Source organism: Trachurus japonicus, chromosome 5, assembly GCF_045865225.1.
Source record: "Trachurus japonicus isolate A0001 chromosome 5, Traja_1.0".
NCBI lineage: Eukaryota > Metazoa > Chordata > Actinopteri > Carangiformes > Carangidae > Trachurus > Trachurus japonicus.
The window spans coordinates 6,998,903-7,011,080 of record NC_140911.1 but is presented as its reverse complement, the minus strand read 5'-3'; the positions used below and the strand labels follow the sequence as shown (position 1 = coordinate 7,011,080).

At 40.4% G+C, this 12,178-nt stretch overlaps 1 protein-coding gene across 5 annotated transcripts; it reads left to right on the top strand.

Annotated features, from left to right (window-relative positions):
- Nucleotides 1–3,360: 3,360 nt before the first annotated feature.
- mdm4 (MDM4 regulator of p53) lies at nt 3,361–11,285 on the top strand. Of its 5 annotated transcripts, none has more exons than XR_015035823.1 (12): nt 3,361–3,552; nt 4,575–4,662; nt 4,784–4,858; nt 5,019–5,152; nt 5,259–5,308; nt 5,769–5,833; nt 7,394–7,490; nt 7,582–7,742; nt 8,455–8,637; nt 9,285–9,353; nt 9,455–10,618; nt 10,706–11,285. XR_015035823.1 is itself a non-coding variant. In XM_085775857.1 (11 exons), exons 2-11 carry the CDS (start codon nt 4,591–4,593, stop codon nt 10,025–10,027), a joined length of 1,479 nt encoding a protein of 492 aa, XP_085631983.1. In that variant the 5' UTR covers nt 3,361–3,552; nt 4,575–4,590; the 3' UTR covers nt 10,028–11,285. The 5 variants fall into 5 exon arrangements, 3 of the variants coding, with proteins under 3 accessions (XP_085631983.1, XP_085631981.1, XP_085631982.1); XR_015035822.1 differs by having other exon boundaries at nt 8,440–8,637; XM_085775857.1 differs by having other exon boundaries at nt 9,455–11,285.
- Nucleotides 11,286–12,178: the final 893 nt, after the last annotated feature.

Below are 12,178 nucleotides of genomic sequence, written 5' to 3'. Positions count from 1 at the left end.
GTAGAGGTTTTTATGAATGAAAACTGACCCAATTATGAAAAAAATCCTATCAGGCACTTTGATAATAATCTTTCAACACACAATGATTCTTCATTTTTAACAGTAATCACAGTAATACATTTTAAATTAAGACTGTTCTTTCTTATTTCACATAATTTTAATTATAAAAGGTAAATGTTATATAATGATTACAAATGTCTGAATGGTTCAGTCCTATCATTCACATTAACATTATAGTTTTTATCTAGTCTAACTAAAATGAAATCATATCCAGAACCAGACTAGTGCTCACTACAGAACAACTTGTAAATGTTTTAAAAGTAATAGTAGTTTTAAGGGTGGTGAAACTTTTATAAGTGAATGTTAAAGTGTCTGCCATTGTAAAGACATACAGTGTAAACAGTTATATATATATATATATATATATATACAGCTTCATACAGCCAGTATCTTCTATTCCCTTGTATGTGTGGTGAAAATGAAAGACTTGAATTATTGCCAAAGCACTTTTTTGCTTAGTTGTCTAATTTTAGAGGTGAGGTTACGAAGGTGAAAATGAACCTTATCCCAGCATTATATGACGGTAACACTAATGCAAACCCTTTACTTGAACTTTCTGATTGTTTTTTTGTTTTTTTTCTCAACTGGTTGCATCAACATGTTGCTGTTGTGTTGTCTTTATATCAATACCAATATGCTTCCTTTTTTTTTCAATGATCTCAATGCAGATGCAGACATAGTAATCAAGTAAAGACCATGCTGCCCTTTTTTTCCCCTTGTTACTAATATGAAATTAGTAAAACAGCTACAAAATGCCTTGTCCACAGTCAGTTAAATATCTCCAGACATGTATCCATAACAGCCCTTTGAAGATACTATCAGGCAGCATAAATAATCTAAATAATAATCTCACAGATGTTGTAAAACACCCATAATAACTACAGACCTTCAGTTTAATATATGTGTGTGTGTGTTTGTGTGTGTGTGTGTGTGTGTGTGTGTGTGTGAGATGGTCACAAAGGATGTTATTCTGCTCAGTGAGTTAGTTTGTTTCCCTGTAGATGAGGTGTTGGCTTGCTGTCGTTTCTGTTGTCTGCAATGTAAGAACTGTACCTTGTGACACATGCAGGGCTTATGGCCAATGCTTGTCTTCTCCAGCAGAGGCAATAATATCCCAGCGAATAAGCTATTGTAATAAGCTGGCCTAATGTAGAGGCATATTCTCAAGGACTGTTGGGTGGGAAAGTCATATGCTTGATGCTTCTTTTATATTTACACAACTGTCAGTAAGAACAAACCCAGATATTTTATTGGATTCAATGATTTATTTTATTTTATTTTTTATTTTTGCACTGTATCTACAGAGCTGTGAAAAAGTTCAAGCATCTTTTCCTCTGATTTTTGTAACATACGAGGGCCACGAGTTATCTTCATTCCAGTTTGGTTTTCTTCACTGTTTGCTAGGATATCAGAGATGAGTGTCTCTGAATTAAAACTGTTCTGTAGCGCAAATGTTTTATAACAGTGTTTGCATTTATTGAATGAAAAAAAACACTCTGTTTTACATCACCTCAGGTGTGTTTGGGTTATTGATGATACACAAATGGAACAATATGAGTTTAATCTGAATCCTGCAATGAAGAAATAGGCTATGTAAGTATTTTAACATTGTATAAATGTAAAAAGCACATGCACCCATTACCAGGCTGTGGCTCCTATACAATTATTCCATCACTTGTTCAATATATTGTTGGCACTGTTGTACCCATGGGAGGGGGAAGGACACAGTGTCCTTCGTCCTGCAGTAACAGCAAAACAAAGCAGCTGTGCCAAGGTAACCAACAGGCACTATGAAATAACCAGACAGAAAAGATTTGGATTAGTTTCTCGTGACAGATTGGATTACAAACACAGCCTTTCCTTAGTAGTTAGCAAATACTTGGGGAAAACAACATTTTGGTGCCATTTAAAAAAAAAACAGGACTCTTTATATAGGCTTGATAAATTGCACCTCCTGGCTTTGGTAATAGTCAGTAAGTGGTTTACTCATGCTTAGAGCTGTTTTAGGATGTTTTTAGGAAGAACCGTTGGGTTGGGAGGTTGTGAAAATTACTTTTGACTCACCAGACCTTGTGAGCAACATCTGCGACTGAGTCATTACCAAATTACCAGGAAAAGGGTGTTTTTTCACAACATGTTTTTCCTCTTATGAATGACCTAGAGCTGACCAAGACAGAAAAAATGAACAGTACTGACATTCATATCCATTAAATTATGACACCATCTTGTGAAATGAAAAATGTAATGAAAGTTATTAGCTAGTGCTATGTCTTAAATGTATGTGATAAGTAGCTGATAATCTTTTTTGAATTATATTTTGTTGTTGTTGTTGTTTGCCTATTCTGACATTTTCAATAAGGGAGGATGGCCTAGATGCCATTTTAAGAACGTCTAAACAGGTGATTCATTTTCTTAAACTGATAAAACCTTATTAAATATAAACATTAGTAGTAGTAGTAATAATAATACTAAGTTAAACATAGGCATAAACTAAATAGAGCGCTTATCAAACGAGAGTACAAAGTGCTTAACAGAGTAAATGAGGATGATAATTAAAACAAGAAAATAAAATTGGAAGGGGAGAAAATGAAACATTAAAATGACAATAAAACTGGCAGGACTAGAAACAAACAGGTAAATGACAATGGGAAACAGAGGAAATCGGCAACGTGCAATGCTAAACGAAAGAAATGTGTTTTAAGTAAAAGGAGACGCTGTCAATTTTTAATAACTTGGAAAATGTCTGTGAGGGATAAGTGATAATGTTATAAAACAGCAGATAAAGCAATTGATAGGCCTACATGTCCAAAAGCATTTGCAATTTGTTCAAAGGAATGAGAAATTGCTACTATGATGTGCACAAATGACTAAATGTTGTGGAGGTTGAACTTTAATAGTTATGAAAATGTTCATTCTGATGTGAGAAATACACCAACACGACTAAGGAAAAACTGTAAAATAAACATTTTGGTCACCTATAGGCACACCTCAAAGTGCATGAAGGAATTTCTGAAGGCTCATGGTTAAGGTTTTTCTGCATTAGGGCCTTTTATATATACAGTCTAGGGTTAGGCCACTTGAAGGTTGCTTTTGGGCCGCAATATTTGCCTACTCTCTTGTCCTCAACTCCTGCTCAGACTCAGTAGGTGGTGGTAATGCTCCCTGAAATTGGATAGTAAACTGCCACAAAACACAAAAGAAGAGGAGGATTTGGCGGCTCTGCTCGGTACAACCAGTAGGGGGCAGCACACGCTCGACCGCGCTCGTCGTCTGCAGTGTGCATCCGGAACTTGTGTAACCAAATTGATCGTTTTTGAATCTGTAGTTCAGCAGCTAACCAACCTGGTAGTTAAAGACTTTAAGCTAAGTAGTATTGAAACATTTATCAGATCGTATTGTGTTACGTTTATACAAGATGTCGTCGAGCTGTAACTGCGAAAGTGCGAGCGGAACAATGTAGCGGCGGCGGTGAAGTAATGACAACTCATCACGGTGAGCTCATTTTCCAACTGGACGACGTTATGTCTTTTTTTTTGTTGTTGCTTGACGTTAGCTACGAGCTAACTGAGCTAGCCTAGCCGCGCAGCTAACACGCTTTTGCTAGTAACGGTTTGCCACCTGCCAAAGTTACTCCGCACAGTCTCATTATAAACCGTCACTAACCGACAATATCTGCATTTTTTTAAAAATATATATTTTATTCTTTATTTTATCCTTCGTCCGTTTCCTTTACGTTAGCTCGGCTAGGCTACATCGCTAGATAAAGACAGTTATAATAACAGCTGCTACAAAGTGGAGAAAGCAAAAGTAATGGTGGCCAGTGATGGTGTAACGACTCAAGCTTCTCTGTCGCAGGCAGTTTAGCTGCAAACTAAACCAGGCCACCGACATTTTCCACGTAACTGTGTCGTTTAATGGTTTTAAATAATTCAGGTTAACATGCATTTCTGCACATTGTTATGTTTTTGGGTCGTGGGCGTCGGGACTGTGCAGAACCATTGTAAAAGACATCAACATAATCGCATTCATCTGGAATTTGAAGGCTGATTAATCATAAATCAGGGGAAATTAGCTGATCAATTTCCCAGTCCATGGAAAATGCATGGGAAATTAGGGAAAAAAGAAAGTCAAATGTCCTGGAAAATACTTCATCACATGGTGACATCAGCGACTTTTTCCGACCCCATTAAGGATTTTTTTTGATGAGTGTTACCACCAGTACTGGACTGCATGTTTGCATTGTTCTATAATAAATTTGTCATAATTTCTAAGCATGTAAGGGATTATTTCATAAATTAGAGCCATGGATTACAAACCTTTAAATCAGATGTGTGGGGGTGAGAGAGGAATAAGTTCAACTGTTGAAAATAACACTTCTCCAAAGCATGAATGGGACGAGGGATGTATTAGTGTATGGCGTGATAACTGTCATACTGTAGCAGCTGAAAATGTCCTGGAAAATGATCTTGAGAAAAGAGTGGGAATCCTAATAAATGTTATTGTTGTTTTTACAGACTTTGTTCGTTTACTATGAGCTCCCTATCAGCCCAGCCTCCGGCATCAAGCCCATCATGCAGGACTCTACCTGGAGAGGGAAATCGGGTACAATTACATTCAAATATACCATCTATCATAACACGATAATGAGATGACATTATGGGAATAATCTGTAGTCAATGCATAGTAGCGGCACTGTTTTTTATTTTCTCCTCTCCTTCCCCAGGTTCAACCAAAAGCCCCTCTCCTGCAGATTCTGCGTGTTGCCGGAGCCCAGGAAGAAGTTTTCACACTCAAAGAGGTGAGCTGTCAGATGAAATGTAAATTAAATTCCTCAGTATGCAGCCTCTGCAAGGTTTCCGCTGAGAAGTGGCTCCTTTCAGGGTTAAATAAGCCGTTCTACTGGGTTCTTATAGGTAAAAGTCTCCTTGCGATATCTAACGCCCAGTCTTTCTGTGTAGGTGATGCACTACTTGGGTCAGTACATCATGGGGAAGCAACTGTACGACAAACAGAGGCAGCACATTGTCCACTGCCAGGATGACCCTCTGGGAGAGCTGCTGGAGGTGGACAGCTTCTCTGTGAAAAACCCAAGGTATTCACTCCAAATTTAAAATAATTGAGGATCTTTTCATCAAAAGATATACAGCTGAAATAAAAGAGTCTAAGCGTACTAAGCTGTCATATTGTCCTCTCCACAGCCCGGTGTATGAAATGCTCAAGAAATACTTGGTAGTGCTCGGTTGTGCTGGTAAGTGACGGTGACATTTTATGTTTTAATACAATCCAAATGTGAAATTATCTGTTTGTGAAGGGGTGTCTTCAAATAGAAAATTTCTTTTGTGTGTCATTACATTGCACATTTTTTTGATGACTTGATATTCAACTGACCTTTTCCTCTTCCCTTTTAATGAATCCAGTATTCATTTGCATCTTAACCACGGTAATGTTTATTATATTAAAAAAAAAAAAAAAAAAGAGCCCGGGGGATATAGACAGGGTTTATCTTACTGCATCATCTTTCTTGTTTGCATTGCATTGTGAGTTTGCATCCGATGAGGGGATTCTGCACTGGACCGGAGCAGAGTTTTCCATCCTGTCCTACAAAGCTACAGAAAAAAAGGCCTTAGTGAGATAGAGAGAGTGTGTCATGCTATAATTAAAGGGTGGGGGTGTCCTTTTTCTGTTACTGTGTCTTATCTGAAATGCAGACGCTGCAGAGAATCTTTCTGTGGGCCGTGAGTGTGTAGAGGGCGGAGTGGAGGATCGCGGTCAGGTAAAGCTGAAGCATGGTGCTCAGAAGAAACAGAGATCCCCCCCCTCGGCCTTTCCCACCTTTTTACACACAACACTTAAAAAAATACAAAGGGACAGGTCCAGCAGCCTCAGAAAAACAAGCAAATCCTAATGACGTTTGCTGTAAGATAACATCTACTGACCCATCAGTGCTGGACTGAGAGCGCTCGGCCTTGGTGCGTCGCCCCTAATACAAAATGAGCTCCTGTCTGCTTGTGTGTAACAAGGAGGGGGGGTTGGGAAGGGCTGCTGTCTTCGTTGGTGTGCATTTGTACAGAGTAGCACCGTCTCTGTACAACCCCATCCTTGGTTTGGTCCTGGTGGGTGTGTGTGTGTGTTTTTTACCACAATCTTGTGACCCACCAGCTCCACCCAGTGGATGGGGGGGGCAGAGTCACTGTCTCTGTCTGTCTCAGAGTTCTCTTCTCTGGCTGCGGACTGGAGGATCACAGCTCCCGATCAGCCACAGGGGCCTAACGACAACCCTAAACCTCTCTACCCATCCCCGTGTTCCTACACCCTTCTCTCCGACTCCCTCCTAAATAAAAGAGCTTGTGTGTTCTTCTCACATCATCATTCAGCTGCAGTCAGGCCTAATGAATCAAAGGAATTACTTTAATTCTAAATGGTGCATGTGTGAATTTAAATTCTATAATTTAATGTCTGATTTACATTTAATGTGTTTTAAAAAAATATATATTTTGGCTATCATATGATTGATTTTAATAATGGGTATACTTAAGGTGCTCTCTCAGTTTCCTGTTTCCTTTCCTGTGTGAAAACGTACTAATTTCCAATTGATAACACTATCCTTAGATATATAGATGAAACTGTTTACTGATATTAGTCTGTTAAAGGGATAGTTCAACATTTTGGCAAATTGGCCCATTGCCACAACCCCTGTAGTGATAGCAGTAGGTTCATTACCTTTAATTGTTGGTGCAAGCTATTTTTAGAACGGTGGAGCAGAGCCGCGAGCTGCTCAGAGCTACGCTACGGATGCTGATGGGATTTCTTTTGGAGTTGTTGGATTGTGTATTTGATGAGTTTGATGAGGGAAACCAAGAAATCCCAACAATAAAAGTAACGAACCTACTTCTAAAACTATAGGGAATATGGCAATGGGCCAATTTGCCAAAATGTTGAACTATCCCTTTAAGTAGCCTACATGTTTTCTCATCATTATATCGTAGAAGACTGAATTCCTTAAATAATGCCATAAATTAGCGTGCACATACTGGATTTATTTAAAAAGTGTGCCTTACTAGGTCCACTGTGTGTGTGTGTGTGTGGCTTTCCTATCCGCTCTTTCTCTCTGTCTTTTTTTAGCCTCCATGCAGTTTCGCTGCTCATATTATCACCTAAATTTGTTTTGACCTCCCTCCCCACTGGCCCGTACCCTAATTGCCCAGCACCTCGCTCCCTGAACCACCACCCCCCCTTCCCAGAGGCCATTTTGAAAAGGAGCTGTGAGTCCTCCAAGTGCACAGTCATGGCTCCGTGGTCTAATTTTTGTCCTTCATATCTCCTTCCTCCGTAGATCTGCGGAGGTGTGGTCAAAGCAGGACTGGAGGCTTGCAGAGACGGGCCTCTCCTGCAGACCCCTTCCCAGAGACGACCTCGGGAGCCGGATGACGGTAAACAAACAAACTGTTGCACGCTCAGAAACAATGCTTAGGATCATACCTGTTCAAAATGCTCAATTGTACTGTTCTAAAACCTCTGCAGACTCCCTGGAAGGCCTGCCGCGGTCCGCCTGCAAGCGGCCCAAACTGGATGTAACTCTGGACGACTGGGACCTCTCTGGCCTGCCCTGGTGGTTTCTGGGTAATCTCCGAAGTAACTACAGCCGCAGGAGCAACGGCTCCACTGACATCCACACAAACCAGGTAAGAAACCTTATGTGTTGTTAGTATATCTAACAAATATTAAAGGGACAGTTCACCCAAAATTGAAATGTCACTCATTATCTACTCACCCTCATGTCGACTAAGGGCTGGGAGAATTTTCAGAGTCCTCCGTGCCTTCTCCGAGTTACAGGGGGGTCTCGGCGTAGCAGTGCATGTCCATATAACGGTTGCAAATGGATACCAACTGTCTTCGTAACAAAAAGACACCAAAAAACATCCAAATACCTCCATGCTGCTCGTATGTAATGTCCGCATTGTATTGAAGCCCCGAAATGCGAAATTGTCCACGAAAAAAAATTAAATAATTCTATATTTCAAGCTTGTTTTCTAGCGGAAGCTTCTCGCAGCTCCTCTTCCCAGTTCGTCAAATTTGGACGAACTGGGAAGAGGACAGACCCTGGTTCGTCCAAATTTGACGAACCGGGAAGAGGAGCTTCCGCTACAAACGAGCAACTCAGAGAAGCCACGGAGGACTCTGAAACTTCTCCCAGCCCTTAGTCGACATGAAGGTAAGTAGATAATGAGTGAAATTTCAATTTTGGGTGAACTATCCCTTTTAATGAACAAAACGTTTGAAGGTTAATGCGGAAGTTCTCAAACTTGAAAACAAAAAAATTCCTTGTTGGAAAATGGCGTAAACTGGAACGTAACACCGGTGGTCTGACTGATGGGCCAGCTGTCTCCTGCACAGGAGGAGGACACGGCCATCGTATCGGACACCACAGACGACCTGTGGTTCCTGACCGAGGGCGAGAGTGAGCAGGTGAGCGTGGAGATGAAGGAGGCCGCCCTGGAAGAAGGCAGCGGAGGAGAAGGGGAGGCCCCACCTGAGGAGGATGATGGAGGTGGGAGGGAGGAGAAGGCAGATCGAGAGGTTTGTTTTTTAAATTCTTCATCTTCACTGGTTTTACTCATGCTCATGTCAACCAAAAAAAGTTGCGCTGATTTTTTTTTCAAGCATTATTTCTGTTTTGAGAATTTTATATACACTGCCTGTCCAAAAACACTTGGATTTAACGAAACTAATAGGTAAGAGCCTCCCATTGGATAATTACTGCATGGATAATTATGTTTCAGCTGGCAAAAAAAAAAATTTAACCCCAACTGATGCAGTCTCATTTCTTAAGCAACCATGTTAGAAGAGTGGTGGTCGTGGAAAAGATGTTAATCTGTTTCAGAAGGGTCAAATTGTTGGCATCAAGCAAATAAAACATCAAAGGAGATTGCTGAAACTACTAAAACTGGGTTAATAACTGTCCAACGCATTATTTAAAACAGGAAAGGATATTGGGGAAACATCATTTTCAAGGAAGAAATGTGGTTAATGCCACTCTGGACAGAAATAGATGTTGTGACATTGCAGAAGCTTATCGAAACGATGCCACAGTAAATGTGTGCTGTAATCAAAGCTGAAGGCGGTCCAACAAAATATGAGAGTGTGTGACTTTTTTTTTTTTGGACAGGCAGTGTATTTTTTCATCATTAAGAATAGAAATGATACAGACATATGTTTTTATTTAGATGCAGGAGGAGATAGATGAAGACTCCCAGTGTCTGAGTGATGACACAGATACAGAGATCTCTACACAGGTTCGTCTTCCCGTACGTCACAGTTGTAGGTCTTAACAGTCACAGTTAAAAGCGTAGTACTGGTAACATTTTGTGTCTTTTGCCCCCCCCAACCCCCTCAGGATGCATGGCAGTGTACAGAGTGTAGGAAGTACAACACACCTCTACAGAGGTACTGTGTTCGCTGCTGGGCTCTGCGTAAGAACTGGTACAAAGACGTCCCTCGACTCGCCCATTCCCTCTCTGTCCCCGACATCCCAGCGTGCAGCTCCCTCACCACCCACGACGAGGAAGACGACAGCGACACGGGCATCGACGTCCCCGACTGCAGCAGGACGGTGTCCGACCCGGTCATCCTGCCCTCTCACTCCACCGCCGACCGGCCGCTGCCCACCATGGGCGCGGCGGGGAAAGGCAAAGGGCCTCGACCCCTCGGCCTCCACAGAGATGAGCAGCTCTCGGGCGGGGAGAGTCAGGAGAATCTGGGCATGGAGGTTGAAGAAGTGAGGCCCGAGGCGCTGCTGGAGCCGTGCAAGCTGTGTCGGGTTCGACCGCGCAATGGGAATATAATACACGGGCGTACGGCTCATCTGCTAACATGCTTCCCATGTGCAAGGAGGCTACATAAGTTCCAGGCCCCTTGTCCAGGATGTGGAAAGATCATCCAGAAAGTTATTAAGATATTTATCCTCTGAAAATCTATCTCATTCCTACACAAACATGCGCACACACACAACAATATCTCACAGGCTCTTGGGACCCAAACATTCAAAACTGTGACACATTTTAAGGCATATTTGACCATTAAGCTGCATGCACTCTGACACACACGCGTACAAAAAGGTGCACCTTACCTCGAAACCTATAAACACACACACACACAGATAGCACTTGGTGAAGCTTGCTCTTGGTTGCATGGTTTAATTTGCATCTCACTGCCTAAGTATCGTTAGATGAAACCTCAGACATAAGAGTTTGTCATACCAGATGTTTCTTTTAGTGCCACACATTAATAAGGGACTTGCAGAAACAGAGACAGAGTTATTTATTTATTTATTAGAAGATCACATTGAAATGCGCAGATTGCGTAGACTATTATTTGATTTCATGAAGGCTTGTCTTTTTGGGCTATGTGAAATTCCTCATTGGTTTTTGCATTACATTTGTTCAATGGTGCCAATCTTTTTTTTTTTTAAGAAAAAAAAAAAGAAATAGTATTGCTTGACCTAATTTTATCAGTTTCTTCATCGATTCACTTCAGTCATCATCTGGACAAAAATCTGCAGGTATGTAACTACAATAGTTTTTTTTCTTAAAGCGTTCTCTAGGCTGATTTGTTCTTTTTTTATTTGACCTTTTTTGTGTCCTCTTAGGTATTCTGGCTCTGAGATTTGAGTTATGAAGACAAGATTGAAGGAAGAACAGGCGAGTGAGTCTTAAAAACCCACAGTTGCATTTTCAACAGCTGCAGCTCCATGAAAATATCTTCTCAAGCCTTTTCTTTCTGAAACAATTTCTCTTAGCAAAAGTGAATGTATTGTAAAGAAAAAGAAAAAAAACACAAACGTGGCGGCTTAAGTCCTGTTTCTCTCGACATAGTATTTTAAAAATGTAGAATTGAATTTAACCTGCTCGAGAATGCACAGCTGAAGTATTTACTGTAGTTTTCTCTCGGGGTGATTTGAATTTGATGTTGACATGTATTCAATATTTACAATTGCCAAGCCTCTGATGCGACAAGTTATGCCTGCAGTAATAATCTATGTCAAGTAATTGTCAGTTAATGTTTAAATGTTATCATTCAGAAAGGGTACTCCGTTCCCTTTTTCTCAACTGATGGTGAATGAACAGTATCTGTATATTTTGTATTTAATTTATTTATGATTCAGTTTTGTTTAGATGACCAACTGTAATGAAGCAGAGAGAGAAAAAAGGCTGCACTTGTTACAAAAGCATTTTCTGAAAGTTAAAAAAAAAACAAAAACAGGAAGTTCTTAAGAAAACATGCTAAGTTACCAAAACAACTGTGCAGTACTTATAATAAGGAGTTTGGTGTTTTTTTGATTTAAGCGTTACACTGCCAAGTAATGACTTTAACATTTAATTTGTACATAATAGATTTTATTTGAATGGTTCTTGCATTATTGAAGATTGTATATACTATTTTCTTTGAATGAGTTTCAGCAAGTGAGGTGTCAAGAAACACAAGTGTTGCTCTCCGAGCTTTTCTACGAGGAAGATGTAACTCGTGACTGCTCGGTGTAGAGGGAATATCATAGTTATGTCTTTTTTGCTCTTGCGCTTAATCTTTCTGCCAGCAGGTGGGGAGAAGTCTCAATATTTTATCTGGTGCATACAGAAGCTGTAACAGTACCGGTAATACCATGTAATGCATATGTTAGAGCATGCCTCCTGTCGTGACTACGCACCAGCACTGAGCTGGTGTCAGAGCTATATTAGCTATATACAAACTATAAAAGATTAATGTAGCCTGCTGTATTTATCACCATCATTGTGCGCCCTGAGAAAACAAACAATACTCTAAAGACAGACCTCATGAAAGAATAAATAAAGTAAAATAAATGGCTTAGTATGTATTACAGCAGTGATACGAAATAACACACAGTGATTGATATTGAGAATATAATGTGCTCTAAGATGGTACAGCTAAAATAGTTGTTTTTTCTACTGGTTATGGAATAAAATAAGTTGTTTTGTAAAGCAATAAAGAGTCGGGAGCTAATTGTTTCATTTAAGTCGCTTTCTCTCCAGAGGGAGTTGATATACAGTACCCACTGGTTGTGTATGTGTGTGTGCGTGCGTGTGTGTGTCTTGGCTGAAGAATA

Bases quoted from the DNA above. Each gene is read 5' to 3' on its own strand.
- mdm4 (XM_085775855.1), top strand. From the start codon at position 4,591: ATGAGCTCCCTATCAGCCCAGCCTCCGGCATCAAGCCCATCATGCAGG. The intron at 7,743-8,439 runs GTAAGAAACCTT...CTGATGGGCCAG, and splicing joins CTGACATCCACACAAACCAG to CTGTCTCCTGCACAGGAGGA. The intron at 8,638-9,284 runs GTTTGTTTTTTA...GTTTTTATTTAG, and splicing joins AGGAGAAGGCAGATCGAGAG to ATGCAGGAGGAGATAGATGA.